The 23,291-nt window shown below is 40.5% G+C and overlaps 1 protein-coding gene across 1 annotated transcript in view; it reads left to right on the top strand.

The window, feature by feature from the left end:
- Nucleotides 1–1,617: 1,617 nt before the first annotated feature.
- Nucleotides 1,618–23,291, top strand: part of lmo1 (LIM domain only 1) — a 33,454-nt gene continuing 11,780 nt past the window's right edge. The window contains exons 1-2 of the mRNA XM_037759341.1: nt 1,618–2,274; nt 20,177–20,390. Of these exons, the coding sequence (XP_037615269.1) occupies nt 2,253–2,274; nt 20,177–20,390 (236 nt within the window). The 5' untranslated portion in view covers nt 1,618–2,252. The remainder of the gene's footprint in view (nt 2,275–20,176; nt 20,391–23,291) is intronic.

The raw sequence follows: 23,291 nt of genomic DNA, 5'->3' as shown, positions 1-23,291 counted from the left end.
GCATCAGGAAACACAACTACTTAGTTAGGTTTAGGACAAGACCGTGGTTTGGGTTACAATAACTGAAGAATTTTCATTTACTTAAGTATGGAAGTTAGGAGACAAAAACTACTTAGTTAGGTTGAGGAAAAGATTCAGTTGGTTAGGTTAAGGAAAAGATCGACCTGGTTAGGTTGAGGCAACAAAACTACTTGATTAGGTTTAGAAAAAGATTGTGGTTTGTGTCAAAATAAGTGGCGTTACTTTAAGTACGGAAGTTACGTGACAAATAAATCAACGTTAACTTCTGGTTTCACACGGGGTACCAAACCAGTCTCCTGGGCTAAAGTCCGGTGTTTTTTTGACCCACCCATCCAACCCGACTTCCTCCTTACGTGGTGTTTGTAACTCTTTATACTTGCTGGATCAAAATTACGTGGATTACATGGGATATATACGAATTGCAGTGCATTACTTTTCGTAGGTATAGCTACGAACGGTGTATGAGAACAATCCGGAATACAAGTTTTTACCTCCACCCCCAGTTTATACAGATATAACTCTATCTTCACAGATGAGGTTTCACTGCAGACATCTTACTAAAAAATGCCCTTGATCTGAAATAAGTTGAGCATAATTATTATCACAATTATTTATTATTGCTGTCGTTTGATTATAGAGTAGCTAATGATAATGTGCAGGGTTGGTGCAAAACGTAACAGAAGGCAAGGACAGACTGAGCGAGCTCACACCACAGACAGCCTGCTGGCTGCTGACGAAACCAGCGTTATTGTAGCTATACTCCACTCCACTCTCCTAAATGGCTAATCTTTGTTGGATCTCACCCTTAATTGGTTAACAGTCTCCGCAGGGCAAGTGAAAGTGGTGCTATTTAAGGCTCCACCATGAAACAGCAACACTTTCATCTTGGCAATAACAGGCAACAATTATATTACCAGATTCGAAACTGAACCTTCTATCTACCCACTAATCAAAAACGCAGCCCATCTGTTGTGCTGTCTCTCTCTTTGTGAAACGACTGTTTATCTGCCTGTATGATAACTGTGTCTGGACACTAATTAACCGCTAAATAGGCCGCAATTAGATGTTATTTCTATTAAATTCTGCAGGGGGAGAGAAAAAAGTAAGGAGAAGAAAAACAATAAGCGCATTTTTTTATGTTTACTCCAACTGTACCAGGCACCGATGGAGCAGCATCTCTCTCTCTCTCTCTCTCTCTCTCTCTCTCTGACGCACGCGCACCCGTGCATCAATACAACCTGACGTGCATGCGCGCGCTCTCCCTCCTGCTCTATCACGCACATTCAGACTGGCAGGCACACACGCACACTAACACACACTTTCCCTTAGCTGTGCTTTTGTGTTTTGTCAGAATTAATGAGAAAAGTTCCCTTGCCCTAGGGGTAATTAGTGTCCTTGGAGTTAAATAAGCTAATACTTAGACACCTCTGGCACAAGCAATTATGTTTGTGTATTGAATAATTGATTCAAAGAGGGGGGAAGGGCTGCTAATCAGATCTGAGCATAATGAATTGATTTAATTAACAGGGGAATCCGAGGGGTCTCTGGAAACTGCGCGCATTTATTCAGTAGCAGCAGCAGAGAGGCGAGCGCGGCACACAAACTGAGAGAGAGAGAGAGAGAGAGAGAGAGAGAGGAGAGGAGAGGAGAGGCGTGAGTTTGCTTTTAGCAGTTGTCAGATTTTTGCAATTGGATTTGTTTGAATATAGTTGCCGTCTCGGAGCAAATGAGAGCGAGGAAAAGAGAGAATATTAACACTGAAAGGAGAGCTCAGCCGTTCAGTCTGAATCGTCCGTGTGTGCGCACAGTTACCAGATAGAGAGGCGACACTAGATTTATATCGCTTTTCATTGTTTTCTTTTTTTTTTTTTTATTCGCATGGAATTTATATCAAGAGCTGTTTGATCGCGATTTTATTTGCAGTTCAGTCCGGATATAGGATAGGATATAGGGGGGATTTTTTCCGCCGCGTATCTTCACCGTGTATGAATTATTATTGATAGGAGGAGGAGAAAACGTGCAGACAGACGGGCAATTCATCTTTCCAGGGTTTCTCTGGTTTTATCTATCGAGGCGTAGTCTGGTATAGTCTGGTAGTCAAACCGCGCGTTTTCAAAGCCCATTTCCAGGAGAGAAAGAGAAAGCAGCAGCTGTGAGCGGAACCTGAGCGGTGCAGCCTGCTGGAGCCGAGGACGGATCGCCCGGGGAAGGACTCCTCGTTCCTCAGGACGATGGTGTTGGACAAGGAAGAGGGTGAGCGAACCTGGAAAGGATGCTAGAAACTAGTGCACATTTTACGCGTTAAGTGTTTCCTGCAGCCTCCAGCTTTACATCAACCCCATTTAGCCACGACAGTCCGTGTTTACGCGAAGAAACCTGCTTTTTCTGTACCACGAAGTTGCACACACAAATAGCCTGTTTAGTTGAGAAAGAGAGTTTCATGTTTATGCCATTTTGTGTGCAGCGTTTTTGTTGTAACCCAGAGTTTTGAGGATATACTCCCAACACACAGACGTCTGCAGTGTGCATGTGGCTTCTTCCTCTTCTCTTCTCTCTTTTTCCTTCCTCCTCCTTCTCTCTCTTAAGTGCTTTTTGCGTCTGTGAAGTTAGCGAGGCAGCCTTTGACATCACCACGGGATGGGAGATGACAGCAGAGTGCTTTTAACTTGATTGCAAATTATGGATATAGCGCACCGTGCGGGCGTTCACTCACTTTCCCATCCAAATAGGCCCTACTTGCATTACTTATCTATTTCAATGTATTTAGGTTAATGGGTGAGGCAATCTAATTAATTTTAATTTAAATCAAACTCGCACTCTAATGGCGTCCCATTTCGGATTAAAACTGATGTTGAGATGTGCAGTGCGTTTATCACATCCAAGGTCTCAGTGTGTGTGTGTGTGTGTGTGCATTTAAATACATTTATACAACATGATAGGCTTTTTTTTGTGGTCTGAAATGAAGTTATCCTCTTATGTTTTTCTTTCTTTAAGAGTATTTTTTGAGGGTTTGCTTTGCTTGACCACCTGCTGACATGCACAATCACAACCTCGTCTAACCTTTAAGACACACATCTTTGTGCTATTTCTTTGCACATTTGAGTTTATCCAGGGCTGCTGCTCCTCCTCCTCTTCTTCCAAAAGTAATGGATGCATTTGTAACCCATTATTTATGTTTGAAAATGGATATTTCATATCTCTTAGCGGGAGCATCCTTTCACTTACACATCTAAAAACCAATAAAAGGATTGCGGCAGAGACATAAATTGGTCTGTCTGGCTGAATCCATGTTGTGCTGCAAAATGCATCCAAATTAACTCAACTGTAAATTGTCTCCTTTGGATGTCTGTCTAGCTAAAAGTTCCCCCCGTATGATTCATGATTCAGATTGCTTTTAACAGTTATTGGCTAAGCAATATGGTAAATGTACAAGGTGATGCAAATGGCATTAGTGGGAAAGGATGCACAGGAGCATGTAATGCAGTCAATACTACATTAACTACTGATGCCCAATTACAGAACCAGGGAGAGTGGCTTTTAGGAGCATTAGGACTTGCAGAAAAGCTGAGATCACCTGCTGCTCATTGCCTAAAAGCTTCACCCTTTATTTGCTGGGCCCGACCAGCAGCTCCATGCATTTTGGCCAGGTTGTCAACAGAGCTGCTCGGATCTGGTCTCTTTCATTGTGGTGCCTCTTAGCGTTTATTGGCTCTAAAGTTATAGGCTTGTCAATTCAACCTTCTTGTCTAATGTATCCACTTAGTGCCTTGCACAAATAGATGCGTGCATACGTGGAGAGAGGGAGGTGTGGGTCGGTGTTTTGGGTGGGCCACATGGGTGTATGTGTATGATTACTGTCTGTTTCTCTTGATTGATTCACCATTATGCCTGCGTGTGTGTGTGTGTTTGTGCGGGCCGCTTAAGTGTTCATATTTCAGCCCTTACGTGGCCCATAAAACAGATCTCCAGTGTGTCTGGTCTCGTGTTTAAAGCCTGACGTGCTGGTTGGCAACAAAGTAATGCTGCTGCTTGTTTGGCAGACTGGTTTTTGAACTCTGACTTCTTTTTGAAAACAAAAGCATTGACCGGAAATTAATGTACGTGACCCCCTATATTAGCTCCACTGAGAAAATCTGCCTGTTACAAACCATTTCCCACTGCATCAGTCTATTACGAGTTTGAACATTTTAGTATGGATGCACCGATCCGACTTTTTCAGTCCCGATAGCGATACCTGGGTTTTGGGTATCGGAGTACCGATCCCATACCAGTGTTTAATTAATAAGCTGCATGACTCACTGTGTGGAAGCGACTGGGATCATTATTCTATGTGTAAGGCAACATCAGACTCCACTTAAACATTGCTTCCCAACTTTGTAAAACTAAATGTCACAAATAAATACACAGATAACATGACAAATTGTTATTTATTATTAAAATAATATATCGTGCACCAACAACTCGGTAAAAAAAAAAAAAAAAAGAAAAATTAACATAAATTACAATTTAAGTGTAAACCCTTTAAATGCAGCAACAAATTGGTCAAAACTTAAACAGGAATTAAAATTCTAGTATATAATGTATATAATATATAAACATAGAATTGAATTGAATAGATCGGTCCCATTGTCACCGATACCCGATCCAGCTAATTGAGTCAGTATCGGCCCGATATCCGATCCGGTATCGGTGCATCCCTAATGTTAGACGGAGTGCCGTCAGTTGATCAAACATAAAATGTTTCTCATATTAATTTCATGTTGTATGTAGCTGCCTGCAGATATTATCCGTCTTGTCCGTCACAAGTTCCATGCACATCGTAAACTTATCACCATAATCTCAGATGATGCAGTCATTAACTTATAATATATACTTTCTGGCAAAGCAGCGAGTCAGAAAGCACGGAGGACGACTGTAAAAGGAATACAGGCACTGCTCTGTGAAATAACCTAATATGCAGGTCATAATATCAACACATGTACCAATTCTGCGTCAACATTTTATTTCACCCTGTGATACGAAGGTTCCAATTTGCGTCTAATTTGAGAGGAAAAAGCAACTCAGCCATTTCCTCCCCTTCTTCGTACCAACTGCAGTGGGTCCACACTGAAGGCGTATTTTTGCTGAACATTAACACAACTACAGTATACTCTTTGCAGACCTGAGCAGAGGAAATATCCCCCAGCTATACTGATACATTTCTGGTTACCTTTGCTTGTTAATTTATGACCCTGTTATCATCCTGTCCGGTGAAATTTGTACATTCATAAAGCATGTGATTGAAAAGCGACGCTTCAGATGAATGCAGACTGGTGATCTGTCGGCTGCTGTAATAAAACTTGGGCTTCAGGCTCCGATTTTTATTTTGAAATAATAAGAATTGCTTCATTCTTTACCGGTGTTACCATGGTAATACTGTCTCGTAGCGATGTTATATTGATTTAGAAAGTGGACAGTAATATTTCTTTTCTGTTATTTGGTTTCTGAGGCTTGATTTCTAATTTCCAGTTGGAGATTACTTTTATATGTTCCTTAAGTCTTTTCACTTTTCCAAAGGAATGCAATTTGCTCCCCCGTATTTGCTATTTTCTCAGCTTATTGGTTTGCTCTTACTTCAAAATTAAACTTGCCCATTTCAAATATTGAAATTACGTCTGGTTTTTGTGCTCTGGGCCCTGAACAATATTACAAACACATTGCTAGGGTAGATATTTCTTAAAGTCACTACGGTTTCTTTTAAACAGCTTTATGACAGGCACCTGCATCGCCTTTGCAGTACTTTTCCAATTTTGTCGTAAACACAGATTGTCAAAAGGAGGCAGTTGTGTGTTTTAAACAATGTAACCTGTGCACAAATGAATGCAGGAAAATCTCCTTTTTTATGAGAATACACATAACAAAATAGTACCAAAACACACAGTATGAATGTGATAATAACATTAACTACAATGCTCTGCATTGACATGCAACATGGTTTACACCCTCAGTACACTATACTAAAGCTATTCTCATTAATTAACACAAAATCACATTTATACAATTTTCAGCTATGAGTGTTTAATTGAATCTGTTTCTGATATTACAAATGCAGAATTCTTCACTGGAGACAATCTCGTCTGTCACCACTAAACCTCTAGATCCCTATCAGCCCTGATCGTTTCACATCTACGAGTGCTCGACTTGTGTATCATTTTCCATAATCTTAGTGGAATTCAAAGGGACTGAATTGAGACTTAAGAGACACGTGTTAGCGAGCGCGCCCACCTGCCTTTGATGTAAATGGCTGCACTCATCAGTGAGGCACACAAACTCAATTATGCATTTTTGAGCTCTAAGAGCATCCCTTTTATTATTGCCAGAGGCCACATGCTAGCCATGTTATTATCACACAAACTGTCACAACAAGATCTGTTTACCACAGGCATCACAGGGGACGGACCATCCCCGTTGTGTCGTCCAAAGTCTGACCCTTTTATTCACCCCTAAATGTTTTTTTCAATGTCATGAAGAATTTCTGGTATATTGTTGAGTTGAGTGTGAGAATAGTGAAGGTTGCAGAGATAGAGATGCCACATTGAAAATTATATGAGGCCGAAGCCGCAAGGGCGCACACACACGTCAGTCCAAATGTTTCAATGAAACCTTTTACAGAATCCACGAGTGTGCTGACAAGTTGAGATGAATCGTTATTTTTAAACCACCTTGGAGAAACCCAACGTCTTATCGCGAGCTCTGAGACAAGTGCAGACATGCACTGAAGTAATGTTGATGTTGCACAGACGCAAAGCTATTCTCGCCTGCAAAAAATAAACCCCAATAACCTCATACATAGTTGAGACGGTCTAAAGAATATTACTCTATTTATCAACATGTAATCCAGCTTTAATGACAATGACACACCGTATATATTTATATATATTTAGGCTGTGTATTGGCAAGAATCTGGCGATACGATACGTATCACGACACACGAGTTACAATTCAATATATTGCGATACTGTGAGCAAGGCGATATATTGTGATTTTTTAAAATCAAATTATAGGAAAACTGTCTTAGGCTTCGTCCGAAAATCGCATACTATGCACTACATGCTCAATATGTGTTCAACATACTTTTGTGTGAATAAACAGTAGTGTGTTTCTTTTCGGACGCACTGAGCAGTAATTTACATCGTCACTTCCTGAGAGGTTGGAGACGTGTAACCATGGTAACCCGTGCCAACCTCATGTGACCAAAACAACGGTTTGTGAGAATCAAAGTCTGAATTAATTTTAAATATATATTACGCCTTGCAAAGATAAATCTTATACAGTTAAATTGAAGTGTTATTGATGTTACAGAGCTGTAAGTCATTGTCTGTTATGAACGTCGTCATCACTACCGCATTGCATTATGGGATATTTATGCCACCATAGTGTCCAGCATTGCATAGTGTAATGAAAAAGTATGCAATTTGCGTATTATTGATTTCATACTAAGGTTTTAGCGTACTAAATAGCATGTTAGTATGGAATTTCTGACGCAACCAAAGTAAAAAACACACCACTACAAATCTGAGTAAAAAAAAGTTTCCTTTTTTTATGCAATCAGAACAGTGGGATTTATCACAGTCCCTGTAACATCCAACATCATAGCACTACTTTGAGAGCAGAGCGCATATTTTTGCAAATGACAAAGTATTGACTCAGTTAATCTTTGCATGTAAACTATGAATTATCACAAAACGTAATATCGCGATACTCGATATTTTCAATATTTTCTTACATCCCTATAAATACAGTATATATTATATATATACACATTTATACATATATATAGTTATAATCATTGTTATTCATCGGTTTGAGCCTGTTTGAAGCAGGTGTTACTGCCACATGTCACTGCAAAGCTGACGCACACTTCCTGCAACATCTCATCCGTTTTTTTCCCCACATAAAGATATTTATTCACCTGTTTACCTATTGCACGCTCTCTGTTCTGACTTTGTTTGGCATACTGATGCACTCTGTAAAGCTTGTTCTTTGCTCTCTGGAAAATAATTTCTCCTTTATTCTGTCACCATAGGCTTAGTAAAGAAGACAGGGAAGATGGGAAAGGGGAATGACGTGCAGCAAAGTTCTTGAGATGAGCAGATGTCAAAACTACAATGTCACCAGCTATAGTTGTTTGGCAGCTGAGTGCAGGTGTCAGAACGCCCAGAAAATGTTACTGAAGAGAAGATTTCATATTCTACCTGTAGTGATAAAATAACATGTCACCTGTTACACTCTAAGGCAACGTAAGCACAGTTGAGCCTCAGTGGAAATCAAACACATATGGCATAACTGACATATGTGAAAGGATTTTAGACCCAGAAGAAACTTGAATATTAATATGTTTATTTTATGGAGCATTATTTATGTCATGTGCGATCATCATAATGGCACTGACGTCTTTTAATGCCTTCTCATGTCTTAAAGCTAAATTATTTACTATTACTCATTCGGTATTAAACAGGTCTTGTTTAATCTCTCCTGACTCAGTCAGTTTTAAAGCCGATACCAACAACAATATTTTGGGAGTTTTAAAAATCTGATACGATTCCTGGTATATGGTATATATACACAGTATACGGCTGTCGAAGTTAACGCGATAATAATGCATTAACGTACATTTATGTTAATGCCACTAATTAATTTAACGCAAATTTTTAGGTTGTAGCTCCAAACTAACTCTAAATTTTGTCGAGGAAAAACTGTCATGGCCATTTTCAAAGGGGTCCCTTGACCTCTGACCTCAAGATATGTGAATGAAAATGGGTTCTATGGGTACCCACGAGTCTCCCCTTTACAGACATGCCCACTTTATGATAATCACATGCAGTTTTGGACAAGTCATAGTCAAGTCAGCACACTGACACACTGACAGCTGTTGTTGCCTGTTGGGTTTGAGTTTGCCATGTTATGATTTGAGCATATTAATTTATGCTAAATGCAGTACCTGTGAGGGTTTCTGGACAATATTTGTTATTGTTTTGTGTTGTTTATTTTACAATAATAAATATATACATACATTTGTATAAAGCAAGCATATTTGCCAACTCATGTTGATAAGAGTATTGAATACTTGACAAATCTCCCTTTAAGGTACATTTTGAACAGATAAAAAATGGACAATTAATTGCGATTAACTATGGACAATCATGTGATTAATCGCCATAAAATATTTTAAATTAAAAATATATACCCCCACACACACACACACACACACACACACACATATACTGTATGCCCTACAAAGAAAATCCTACTTTGGCATTTTTTGTCCTTATATCTTCAATGAGCCGATAAGCGTTTATTAGTGTAGCTCTAGTGTGTATGGAAGTGTTTGTTCTGATGGGAGTAGGAAGACACACGTAAACTGTGCAGGATTTTAGAGTGTGGACATGTGTAAAATGTGTTATATTTTAATTACAATAATAGTGTTTCATCAGATTCTTGAGGAATTTTCCAATTAAAGGCAAACATGTGGAGCGGTCTAAGAGACAATTTTCACATACATTCACATGCTCGTAAGTTGTGTGAATCAGGTGTTGATTGGTTTGATTAGCACTGGTCTACAGTATGATAAACGTGGGTAAATGGACACCTGCAGAAATACAGTACTGTATTATTGTAATAATAAAGGGTTCAGCTATATGACCTGACCCGCTGTGTTTCTCTCTATAGTGCACATATCACAGTGCCAGCAGGAATTCTTGCCGATGCCATATTTCCTATTTGACAAAGCCCTGATCGTTGTTGCTGAGTATTTTTCATTTGTTTTTGGCCCTGCCTGTGTGAGAGGATGACAGTGTTGATTGGTCAGTAAAACACTTTGTTCTGGTGGGTGTGAGGAGCAGCACAGCCTCTAGGGGCCGCTAGCGGGGCTTTTAGACTTTCACTCTTTCAGTCTTGTTTCACTGTAAATATCTTCTGTTATTTTCCCCGTTGCGGTATTCAGTTTTCTGCAGGCGTCAGTGTCAAAAAGTAGCTTTGGCCTCAAGTTAGAGCTTCCTAATCTTTGCTGCATCTCAGACTATGAGTATCCTTTTTCATTTCTGATCCATTTTCCTTCTTCTGGGAATGCAGGTTCCCAGTCAGAGGATAAAAACGGCGTTCAGTGCAATAGCATGTGAACTTTAAAGCAGTTAAAGTTGTTTTCATGCTACTGGACAACTGGTATTTTGTTGGCCTATAACTTGCAGTTCTTCTGTTTTGCTGCACATTCGCATAAAATATGTAGTTCTAATCCAACTTCAAATGACCTTTACTCTGCTTTTTTTTTGCAAAAACAAAACACCACATGCATTTATAAAAAAGCCTCCTACTGTAAGAGCTGCTTTTTAGTACAAGAATCCAGAGGAATAGAGGAGGACGGAGGTTTCGCACATTCTTAAGATATTACAGCTATCTTGTTGGTAAATAGAACAGCCTGGGGTGCCTTCTCTTAAATAAGAGCCAACTTGCTGAGAACTAATCTCTTATTGGATGACCTTCAGTAAATAAAATCTTAAATAGCTAATTAAAGTCTGTGATTAAAGGGGGGTAGTTCTTTCCCTCTTAAAGCTAGTAGATTAGGTGTGGGATATTGAAGTTGCTGATTTAATCAGTGCTTAACTACGCTGTTTGCAACTACAAATTCAGAGGCGAATGTCAGCCGCCGTCCACACACATTCCCATTGAACTTTGTTTCTATGACCTTAGACCCCCTTCATTCCAGTCACACCTCTTTGGATTTTATATCATTAGACCAGTAGTTGAATTACCATTTGATTTTAGCCAGTAACAAAAATGACTCCTTTAGGAAAAAAGGCCTGGTCTTTATATTATGAGGTAATATAAAAGTGTTCATTAAAAGCAAGCCATCTTCATAATGAAACATCATCTATAATATTCCTCTCTTGGGAGATTTAGGACAGGCTGTACTACATGAGGCATTTAGTTTACCGTCCCACCCAATCTTCAGGAAGATTTGCACCCAACCAGCCTCCCTCATTATTTACCCCATCAGGTGTGGGAGTAGGTGCTTGAATGACATTAGAGGCCGGTGCTGCCAAATAACTGCCCCCTGTGGGGAATTTGCATTATTCAAGATTAAAGAGCCTCACACAGTGCACCACAGTATGGCGTCCCTTCTTCCCCTTCCATTTTCGACTCACTGAGGACCCTGAATGGCACACCTGTCTCCTGGCATATCCTTTGAAATAATAAGTGTGCAGTAATTGCTGGGGAGTGGGGAGGATTTTGTACATCACTTCCTGACCTCGTGAGTGACACAAACTTTAGAGGGCTACATTTATTCCTCTCCAAATGCATTTTTAATGTGGACTAAAAGTGTTTGTGCATTATTCTGTTCCGGATGGCGGAAGGTGGCTGTGACAGGTCTTAACGGTTTGATTTTTTTTACTTTATTTTGGCGACGAATCACGAAGTGGCAGATAAGATTGCCTCGTCTATCAAAGTATATAGTTTGAGAATAGATGGATTTTTCCTTTATTCAATCTCAGACTATTGAAAAAAAAATGTATGAGGATTGAAAATGAAGATGCATTCCCTTTCTCCGTTATTGACAGCTTGCACTTAAATGAAAAATGGTAAAATGGCAGGTTTCAAGAACTAAACACCTCAGAGCAACAGCAGCCAAAGCCCAACGCTACGCCCACATTTGATTGGCTAGATGCAACACCAAATCTTCTCCTTGCTGTGTCAACACTCAGACAGTCCTCCCTCTCTAAGAGCTCTCCTGGGTTTATTTGGGGGTAACCCTGCATGATAAAACCATGTCTTTTCTCCTCCTCCTCATTCATCTTACTCCCTCTCTCATTTTCTAGCTCCCTCTCTCACTCTCTCTCTGCTGTTGACAGCTTACCTTGCAGAGCTCTAATCTCACCCCTACTACTGAGCAACCAAGTGTTGGAACAAGTCGCCTTCTGTAATAATTTGGAAACTCTGCCAGTTTCATGTCTTTAAAAAAAAAAAAAAAAAAAAAAAGCCGCAATGAATTTAATTAGAAAGCTGTTGCATATCTCTGTGATACATTTCTTTTAATTAACCCCATGTGAATAAATTAAAAATAATAGGGGGCTGAAAAGTGTGGAAAAAACACCCTAATGAAGTTTTCCGTTAATTGGGATGGAGTCTGGTGCCAAAACCGCAGTGAGTAGTGAGCACCAGGAGCTAACAATGCCTTCTGTAAGCCTCAGAAAAGGGCCCAGGGCCTTCGTGCTGACTTCAAGTGTAAGAAATGCACCTCTGACGTGATGGAAATGACCGTGGGCTGGGAGAAAAGGCAGTCCTGTTCCAGGCTGCTCTGCTGAGACTCCCCATGCCGCGCTTGAAGCTGGGCCAGTGTTATTGCAGCCCTAATGCGGCTGACTCATTTGGAGCGGATCAGGAGTAATTATGGTAGGGAAAGTGGCTGCCGACCGTGGGGGTCAGGACACTTGTAACATGTGAAAAGAGCAATTATTCCAGGAGACAAAACCCTCCCTTATCCTGGGCAGTGCCAGGGTCAATGCAAGGGACGGCTGGGCTCCGTTTCACCGGGCCTTATTAGCCACGGCAAGCTGCAAAGTTTGAGAGAGTGCATCTTGTTAATGAACAGTCCCCTCCTCATCCGCACCAGCCCTGTCTGCTCTCTCTCCCACTTACTGTGGGTGTTAATTATGTCATAATCATAGCATGCATACAGTCCCAGAATTCACCTCACAGACCCCAGCATTCATACACAACCATCTGGAAATGTAGCACGCCGTACAGTAACATAGAAGGCTCTTACAGCGAACTATAAGAGAAAAAAAACACACAGTCAGTATGAAATGTAATATTGACTTGGGCCTTGTAAGAAACTACCTAATTTGAGAGAGTCTCTCTGTGAGCGTGTGTTCATGCATATCTTTTCTCTTTACTCCTTGCATATGCTCCAACTAAGGATAGAAACATGAATCACACATTGAATCAGTGGTGTTTATTTTGCTTATCATTCAGAATACACTCATCAGTCTGCGTTCAACTGGCATGTGTATTCCAGCTGATGTTATTACCAGATGTCTTGTGTTTTGTCTTGGCAATAGAGAAACGTGTCTATGGGCTCAATTACAGCGATGACGGGAGCTGAATGAAAGGGGCTGATTCATGCACACAATGGCAAGACATCTGCATGAGATCCCCATTAACCTTAGCGGCAGACACCTTGGCCTAGGGACAATTTTTATTTGGGATCGCCATGGCCACGACATTTACAGTGGTGGCAGGAAAATAAAAGAGTGAGAGAGCTGAGAGTTTTGGTAATACTGTGCCAAAGTAGTGTTTTGGATTTTCCACTTTTCCTAAATAGTTCTTCCTGTAATAATATATAATATATATTTAGATTTTAAGATTTAGATGATTCATTCAGTCGTGTAAGCAGTTAATAGATTCATCGTAGGCCATTAATGTCTGGTTGAATTAAGTGATGGTGATGATGATAATGATGATGATGATGATGATGATGACAAATGCACTTGTTTCAGCTAAATGCAATTATTTGGTAATATAGTATCTCATTTCCCTGAGCATCCCAGTCTGTGTATTCACCACGCTGGTGGCTTATTCGCTGCAGCTGGGAGTTGGTATTATAGAGGCCCCCGAGAGGAGGCCCACCCAGGGCCAGCTCCCACCTCCTTAAAAGCCCACCTCCCTCCCCATGTGTCAGGAAGGCTGAGTGATTCTCATCAAGATCCTTTACCTCCCCATGAACCGGCAAAGTCTGCATCACACCATGGCGTCAGTGCTTTTAATTGATCAAAAGACATTTAACAAAACACAGAATCAGATGCAACTGTCCCTTCTGCCATTAAGGCTGAGTGCCTGTAAGAGCAGCTGTTCCATTGGGAGCGTGTGTGTAGTAGTGCAGTGAAGGACAACCATCAATTTGTGAGTCATTTTCCTGATCATTTTGTGGTATGCACTTGAAAGTTGATCAACATTAAAATAATTTGGTAACCATTTTTGATAAGTAATTAATCAGTTCTCAAATGTTAGCATTTGCCGTTTTTGTCAATTTTATATAATTCTAATTTTAATACATTTCTGGTTTTGACTGTCGGTCAGACCAAACAAGCAATCTGAAGACGACACCTTAGTAGTAGGGCTGTGTATTGGCAATAATCTGGATATCATGATACTGAAATAGAAATACACCATTTTAGAACAGGCAAATTAACACAATTATACGACATGCAAAAACTGCATTGGTTTTTGCCCCAAACTGCATGCGATTATCATAAAGTGGGCATGTCTTTAAAGGGGACACTCGTGGGTGCCCGTAGAATCCATTTCCATTCACATATCTTGAGGTCAGAGGTAAAGAGACCCCTTTGAAAATGGCCATGCCAGTTCTTCCACCAAAATTTAGCGTAGCTTTGGAGCGTTATTTAGCCTCCTTCGCGACAAGCTAGTATGACATGATTGACACCAAAGGATTCCTTAGGTTTTGTAGTTTCATATGATGTAGGTGGTTTGATATTATTTGATAACCGATTTCATATTAAGTCAAACAGCGTACCGGGATACAAAATTTTACCACTGTCGCACTTCTTGCATACACGAATTACTGATGTCACGATACCAGAAATTAAATAGTTTACTTCGTCCCATACACATTTTCTATTGTTACCGGGACGACGTTGGTCTCGAGCCCTGTTGAAAAATGAGTACCGTCACGTTTTCAGAATTTTGGCATTGACTTGGTACCAAAGTATCGGCTCTTGTGACATCCCTACTATGAATAAGAGTATAGTGACTCCAGTCCACTTGGTTGCAGTAATGCACTTCTAAGCTGGTTTTACCATCGGCCAATAAACACTAAAGAAGAAGAAGACGAGGCTGAGAGTGAAGCAGCATCACACTCAGCAGGACAACTCATGTTGCCTCATCTGTTCTTCGGCTCACCACTTTTGTCGGCTTCAAATTTAAAATGTTGCCAACTCCCAACTCTACATCTTAGAGTCTGAGAAACTGTGATGGCTAGTCGATTAATCAATTAGTCGTTCAGAAAAAGTCCACAGAAAAGTAATCTGCAACTACTTTGATAATTGATTAATTACTTTTGTCACTTTTCCAAAAAAATAAAAAATAATAATCAAACATTTGCTAGTTCCAGCTTCTCATATACAGTATTAGTATTCAGAGCTTTTTGTCATACTGTATATGACAGTAAACAGAATATTTTGTGGTTTTGGTCTGTTGGTCGAGTAAAACGAGCAAGCTAAATAGATCACCTTGGGCTGTGGGAAATATAACAGAAATGTTTCACTTTTTAACAACGCAATTACAACTCAATGAATCCGGAAAATAACTGGTGATTAATCAATCATGAAAATAATAAATTACCGGTTGCAACCCCTCGTACAGTAAAACTATGTAATAGGAGAGAGAGCAGAAATACAGAGACAGTAACACTGTCAGTGTAGAATTTAGCAGTTAGAATTATTATTATGGTTATTATTATTTCCTGGTTCTGCAGTTGATGCCAAGGCAATAACCAATCTTCTTTTAGTTCGCATGACATGACACAGCATGGCTGATGGCTCAGGGACCCATACTGTATACATTACTGTATGCAGCATGGTCTGGAAGCACCTGCTCACTTGTTAGCGACCAAACATTTTAGTGGTAATGATCATCTTTCTTTTCACACACACACACACACACACACACACACTCTCGTCCAGTCTGAAGGTGTGTGATGATTGTATTTCTCTAATTTCAAACATTTCAGTGCTCCAAACAGCGTATTTTCTTTTAAAACCTTAAATATATAAAAAAAAAAGGTTAGTGGACTGATGTGATTTTTTGATAGCTGTAAAAGACGGAAGTCTAAATGGGGTAACATAGAAATCGGATGCTATCTCTATAATAGAAAATACATGCTCTGACAGACTGCTTGGGCTGAGGAAAACTAACTGTACATATTCTTGAAAGATACAATCTTAAAGAAAGTAGACGGATGGTAGAAGGGGGAGATGACAGGCCTCTACACACAGTACTAATGGCAAATTAAATTCCCTCTCAGGAAGAATATTTGGCAGGGCAAGTGCTGTCTCTCCACTTTGAGGGGTAAAATGCATCCCTTGTTGGAGAATGAATCGTGATGTGGAGAGGCATGCTTTTGGTGACATCAAATGACACTGGAAGGTCAGTGGCACTTGTATCTGTTAAATGGATTGGATTAAGTGGAGGCTGCTGCTTCCTTTCATAATGCAGCTTTTCTTTCTGGGAGGTGGCGAGCATGGGAGGTTGCTGTTCTCCTCCACAGTTTCACATAGCGCCGGGAGTGGTGACAGGTGCAAGAAAATGTCTCGTGGCATTAAGGGAATTGAAAAGACATTTACTTTACACACTCATTTTTTTTTCTGTCACTGCTCTTTGTTTAGGAGGTTTGAGCTAGTGCTTGCTACACTACTATTAAAGCTGTTTTCCAGAGGCTGCTTTGGTAGAAGACATCAAACCAATGTTTGTTCCCTGCAATGGCTTCAAGACAGAGGCGTCAGTTGAATGTGCGTACTAGTTTCCCGACAGACATTCCTCCATTGAGACATCTCTCTTACAGCCAGAAGGACTGAAGGACCAGGACGTATGCTATGCATGAAGATACGAGCGTCAGACTGCAAACGGTGTTGTCACTTTGATGATGCCGAGCCGCGTTTTAAACAAAGTACGCATCCAATAGACGGGGGTGAGCAGCATACAGTAATTCCAGGATAGGTTAAGCTTTGGCCTTTTCAAACGTGATGTAAAACACACATGTGATGTGTTTAAGGAGTGTGTGGTGGGTGGTGGTCTCAACCAATTAGGAGTAGTTCTCTGGAGGTGGAGGAACGACCTTTTTGTATAATTAGTTCTCTTATTTAAAGCAAAGATTTTGAGTAGAATAACTAATTAGGTGTCATAAAAGGCAAATTAAAGATTTTTGTGATCCCTGAGGGAATTGCTGCAACTCCTTTCTTTTTTCTTTGCACAAGCTCTGAAGTACACACACACACATACACATAAGCACACATGCATTTTCTCTCTCCTCATTAAGACTGTTTTTAGTTCTGTAGAAGTCTGTCAGGCATACCTGCAGAGAGCTCCCCTAACAAGCCATGAAATGCAGGTAGAAGAGTCCGCCCTTAGCCAGTGTGGCTTGAATTTGAAGCTTTTTAGCTTCATTTACACTGAACATTGGTATTTATAGCAGGTTTTGTGATCCTAATGTGCCAGCTTCAAGGGGCCTGTTTTGGAGAAGGGAGGAAGGTGAGGGAGCTGGAGGGCAGGTAGAACACTAATTGATGGCTCCCATCACCGGCACCGGACCAATTAGCCTCTCCTTTCCACTTCTGATAAAGAAATAAGACGGCTCAACACCACCAGAGCACTCACTGACATATAAACCAAAGCCATAAATTTGACTAACAAGCTCTCCTATTTCTTTCACCTCTTTTTTTTTTTTAAACGGGGAAATGCTAATTATATTACATTCATAGCATTATTGATGTGTGGATGGACAAAAATTGCAGAGCAAATCTGGATCCAATAAGGTACTTTGTGAGTCCATTTAGGTGTGCAGATGTGTGCGAGAGAGAGAGAGAGAGAGAGACAGAAATAGAGAGAGAAAATATGCTTTTCTATTCCAAAGAAGTCCTTTGAAAAGTGGTATAAGGTTTTTGTGAAAGAGAGCGAACTTGACAGGCTCAGCGGAGAAAAACAGTGCTCAGAGTGAAGCAGTCCCTTGTTACCAGCTGAGGTTGTGTTTATCACGGAGCGAGCCACAGAAGTTACTGTAAAATGGCAGCTCTAACTACAAGAATGACCCCATTCACACTTTAACGTTACACTGTTGCAACTGTGCATACTTTCCTGCTCATAGGGCTGGGACGACACGCCTATCTCCCGATTCGATACCATCACGATACTTGGGTGCTGATTCGATGTATTGCGATTTTTAAGTTTTGTGATTTTACAAGTATTGTGATTCGATATTACGATTTATTGCGATTTTTGTTAACACTACACCATGGGAAAAAGTGGAATTGAAAGAAAGTCATTGTCAGGATAAAGACATTTCCCTCACAAATTAGTGGTATTTTCTTTTTCATTTATAAGGGATATCTAACGTTTTATACTTCTGGTGAATATAATCCAATCAATCTTGTTTCTATATAGGTATTTTGTATATACAGTTCCCTTTGTTGACACCTTATTTTGAAAACCATACGTCGTCATACTTACAGTATAACTTTGCCAAGTGCGTCGCTAGCTCTGCCGTCCGCTCCGTTCTCTTTATCCATCCATGATCAGCTCCATCAGGGCCGTTTGAATGCAGTTAACATAAATGTCAGTATATGGGTGCTCTACAGTTGTAGCGTCGTCTGATTTGACAACGGAGATGTGAGTGACGGCTGGCTTGACATGTTACTGCAATATGATAACGTTTCCTGTCCATGACAGAGTTAGCGTGCAGCTTTAGCCGTGATGTCTAGCTCTGCTTTTCCTGCAATGTGTGAAACCCAAAGTGTTTCCAAACTTTACTGTATGTGTAGTGTTTACAACGTTGGATTTATATTGTGGGGGTTCAGGTTGTATCCACGTGGACCTTCCGCTGTTTTCTGCTTTGTCATTTCGTCTCGCTGCGGCCAACTGCGGTTTGTTTTGGTTGATGGATACGGAACGGATGTGACGTCAAGTTATTCAGACCACAACAATAAAAGCGGTATCTTCCTTCTACCTCCATGTAGACTCAAATGAAGCAAATATATCGATTCTGGTACTAAAGAATCAATTTCAAAATCGTTAAAAATATATATTTTTTTTAAATCGCAATACATAAGTGAATCAATTTTTTTTCCCACCCCTACCTGCTAAAATAAAAACTTTTATCTGGTCTGGGCAAAATGTACCTGTGCACATCTCTAAAGTGCATCAGTAAAACAGTGACATTTCGTATAAAACGCAGTGTAACGTGTCTTTAAAACGGGCCTTTATAGATACCCACACATACAAACTAAACTGCTGGCCTAACCCCCTGTGATGCAGAGTGTCCGGTCTTTTTTTTTAACAGAGAGAGAGAGAGAGAGAAATGTGTTTTGAAAGTAGAGTGGCAAGTGGCGTCCACTGTGTGTTCTTTTAGATGGATCAATAGCTCAGTGTGTGAGAGAGTGTCTTAAGAGCTGTTGTCTTGTGCTTTCAGCTGTGGCAGACCTGTTAGTGCTACAGAGGGGAGCTGCGCGCCCCTGCCTCTGTACCGGCAGCGGCCTGAGGGGGGCTTTTAGTCCAAACACAAATGTCAACCACACATAGACTATTAGTGTTTAGTGCAGTTATTAAATGGACTTTATTTGTCCTTTAGGAGGCTAAAAGGCGCGCTTAAAGGGGACCTGCGTGACAGCAGGGCAATTTGCGAGTTTGGTAACTTAGGCTCGCTCGTTGCAGACACATGAGTACAGATAAGTGTAAAAGGAGGAAAGGCTGTAATGCTCTGAGTGGGGAACACTGTGTGTGTGTTTGTGGTCTGTGTGTGCAAATGTGTGTGTGTATGTATGAAACACAGAGAGTGAGTGTATGCTAAAAGGCACTTAGGCCATAACATATCTCACTGGGGTCTGGTAGCAGCGTTTTTGTGGTCAGAGGCTTTTTAAAAGGTTAATGTTAATCTATACCAAACAAAGCCCATGAGGAGCTTTTACAGCTGTAGACAGTTGAGTGAAATGGGCTTTGATGAAATGGCAGGTAACTAACGTACTGCACAGCTCCCTGTAAATACCGCAGTAAGCGAAATAAACATTGTGTCTTTTATCCTCAGGAATACACAAGACATGCCCCTTCCTCTGAAATCTGCTGCAAGTGATCATGTAACTTTTGTACTACAGCATGTTCGTAGTGGAACAAGTAAGTCAGGGCTTTGTAGTCCAATGTGACCTGTGCGCCTATCTACATGGAAGAATGTTTTCTTTAATGCATATGAAGCAGGTAGGCAGTGTGCTGTGGCCACGCGCGAGGCCAGGGCTTAGACGCCTCGAGAAGCAGCCGGCTTATCAAAAAGAGAACATGAAAAGTCACTCGTGTTCCCGGCGCCGTAAATCACGCATGGCTGTTTGTCTCCTTATCACTACAGGTGTGCCGATGCTCTCCGTCCAGCCCAAAGGGAAACAGAAGGGGTGTGCCGGCTGCAATCGCAAGATTAAAGACCGCTACCTGCTCAAGGCCCTGGACAAATACTGGCATGAGGACTGTCTCAAATGTGCCTGCTGTGACTGCCGCCTGGGGGAGGTGGGCTCCACCCTCTATACGAAAGCCAACCTCATCCTCTGTCGCAGGGACTACCTGAGGCAAGCGACACACACAATCACCTCTCTCCACTCACAACAAACACAAAAGCCATGCCATTCCAAAAGCTCTGTGACATGAAAGAATCACAAAAGGGTTTTTTTTATGCCTTCTGGTACCGTTTGCTTTGGTTTCTCAGTGTGTGTTTCCCGTGGCTCCCATTCACAGAAACGCAGCGAAAAATCTAAATCTAAATCATGCAAAAATTCCTCAGTGTTAGAACCACATCACAGCAATGTAGAGGGTTTGTTGTCATATTCTTTTACAGCATGCACATAGCAGAGAGTAATGTTCGGGTTGGGAATATTCCGAGGCCCCCCGATATGATATTATCACAATACTTCAAGTCAAGATAGGATCTTATTGCGATTTTAAACATTTTGCAGTAGTGTTCTCACGATACTGAAATTTCTCACTTCAATAAAATACCTTCAAAAATATCGACATTCGATACCATTTTTGCCACAGGAAAAATTGAAGGCATAAAATATCAGATTTTTATCAAAAGATAAAGAGCAGTGTGAACAAGAGAAAAGAAAGCACAGCTGGTACTTGTGTATTGATACTGCAAAAAATGAGGACTGAAATGTTTCAAATATTCAGTATCGATACTTCGATATTTTCGACAACACTATTTTGCGATATGCTAAGTATTGCAATAAGATATATTGCAACTTATTACCTTTTGTCATCTGCAAATTATGCAGTTTGTGAACATTTATTTTATCTAATCTATCCATCTATCTATCTATCCATCCATCCATCCATCCATCTATCTATCTATCTATCTATCTTTCTATGATACAGTTTTCACTCTCAGAGGTCAGAGGTCAAGGGACCCCTTTGAAAATGGCCATACAGGTTTTTCCCTGCCAAAATTCAGCATAACTTTGGAGTGTTATTTTATGATACCAGCATCTTCACTCTAGCTCTAAGACTGAGACTGCTACAACCTCTGAAAGACAGAATAGCGACAGTCAGATTGTTAAGAGGTTAATAGTTTATATAATAAAAGATCAATACTATATCGATACAATATTGCTACGCAAAATATATTAAGCACAATATACTATGTTGAATTGATTTTTTCCCCCGCCCCTATTGTTTTGGGACGCTTCAACACAGCCTTATTGCACTGGCAGAAACAAAAGAACAGCTGGGGCATTATAGCAGCAGTGTGTCTCCTTATTCTGAACTCAATTCTAAATACTGTACAACTTATAAAAATTCTTGTGCAACCATCAAAACATGAGTCATGCCGTCATGACATTTCTGTATTTCTGCATCCAAAATACAAAATGCATAGTCACAGTTTGAATGTAAAGTAAGCAGCAGTGGGTTACACTTGGTTGTCATTTACGATTGGTTGTTTTCATACTCAACATTTAACATCTCTCTGTTGTTGATACATTTTGAAGATATTGGGAGGTACTGTATCAAGTGGATCAATTAAATAAATATGTCATAGGCTATTTGGGGATTTATACATTATTATTACATACTTACTGTATATATATATACATATATATATATATACAAAAAACAAATCATTTGAATACTGATTTGGAGGTTGATTACCATGGCAACGGTCAAAGCTTCGAAGCATTCGGGTCAGCCCTAGTAATGTGACGAAACTGGTGATTTACACCCCTAATAACAACTGCAATATACATAAAAAAAAACAGTCAAACAGTCTCACTGCTACCAACAAGATGTGTGCCAGTTAAGCTAAGTTTAAACCACTATATGTTTCTCATATTTTCATCTTTTACTCTGTGTTTACATCAACACAGGAGACTTCTGTCACGGAGTAGACTCGCTGGCTCTGTAGGCTGTGAGAAACCTCCAGGCAGGCTTGTTGCTTCATCAGTGTCTTTGGCTCTGTATACCCCCCTTCAGATGCCCCTGCCATCTGCTTGTTAAATTAAACATGACCATTTCCTGGGCGTTAAGTCACATTCCCAATGAGATCCTACCATTTATCTGAGAGGGAATCCCCCAGGGGCCGACTTAGGGATGCCGGTGCCCTAGGCCCCCCCTCTTAAAACTCCCTGTCCTGCGCTGTCCTTCCCCTTTTCTCCCTTTCACCTACTTGTCTCTTCACTCCCTCACTGATACTTCCAGCTTATTGCTACTAGGGGTGGTATTGGCAAGAATCTAGGGATACGACACGCATCATGATACTGGGGTTACGATTCAATATATTGTGACACTGCAAGCAAGGCGATATATTGCAATCTTTTAAATAAATTTCTAAGAAAGCTGTCATAGTATAAAGAACACACCACCATATGCATAAAATCTGAGTAAAGGAAGTTAACGTTTTTCTTCAATCAGAACAGTGGGATCTGCATTTGCATGTATCACAGTCCTGTAACATCCAACATCATAGCACTACTTTGAGGGCAAATACACAGAGAGGGCGCATCTCTTCGCAAATGAAATAAAGTGTTGACTGAGTTAATCTTTGCATGTGAACTATTAATTAAAAATCTAATTGTTTTTGAGAATTGATACAGCATCACAAAACATAATATCGCGATATTTGTTATTTTTAACATTTTCTCACACTAATTGCTACCCACTAATTTAAAAACATCCAAAACAGCAGCGATAATTTTGCATCACTTCTAAAACCAAAAAGACCCTTAATCAACTTGGTTTCCTTCCTACCTCCCTCATGGATCTCCATGACACTTTACTTACATCTCAGCTCTTCCTCTGACCTGGAAGGAGCCCGCAGCCCACTTGAGAGGTGCTTAGGGACGTTACGTTGAGATAGGCCATTACCATCCATCAGTTCCCACCCACAGTTAATGCTTTTAAGATGCAGTGAGAGGTCCACTAAGACCTGATGTTGCCCCCAGAAGGGGCAGATGGTGCAGATGAGGTAATAATAAATG

This window comes from Sebastes umbrosus, chromosome 2 (genome assembly GCF_015220745.1).
Source record: "Sebastes umbrosus isolate fSebUmb1 chromosome 2, fSebUmb1.pri, whole genome shotgun sequence".
NCBI classification, from domain to species: domain Eukaryota; kingdom Metazoa; phylum Chordata; class Actinopteri; order Perciformes; family Sebastidae; genus Sebastes; species Sebastes umbrosus.
This window is presented reverse-complemented; position numbering and strand designations above follow the sequence as displayed.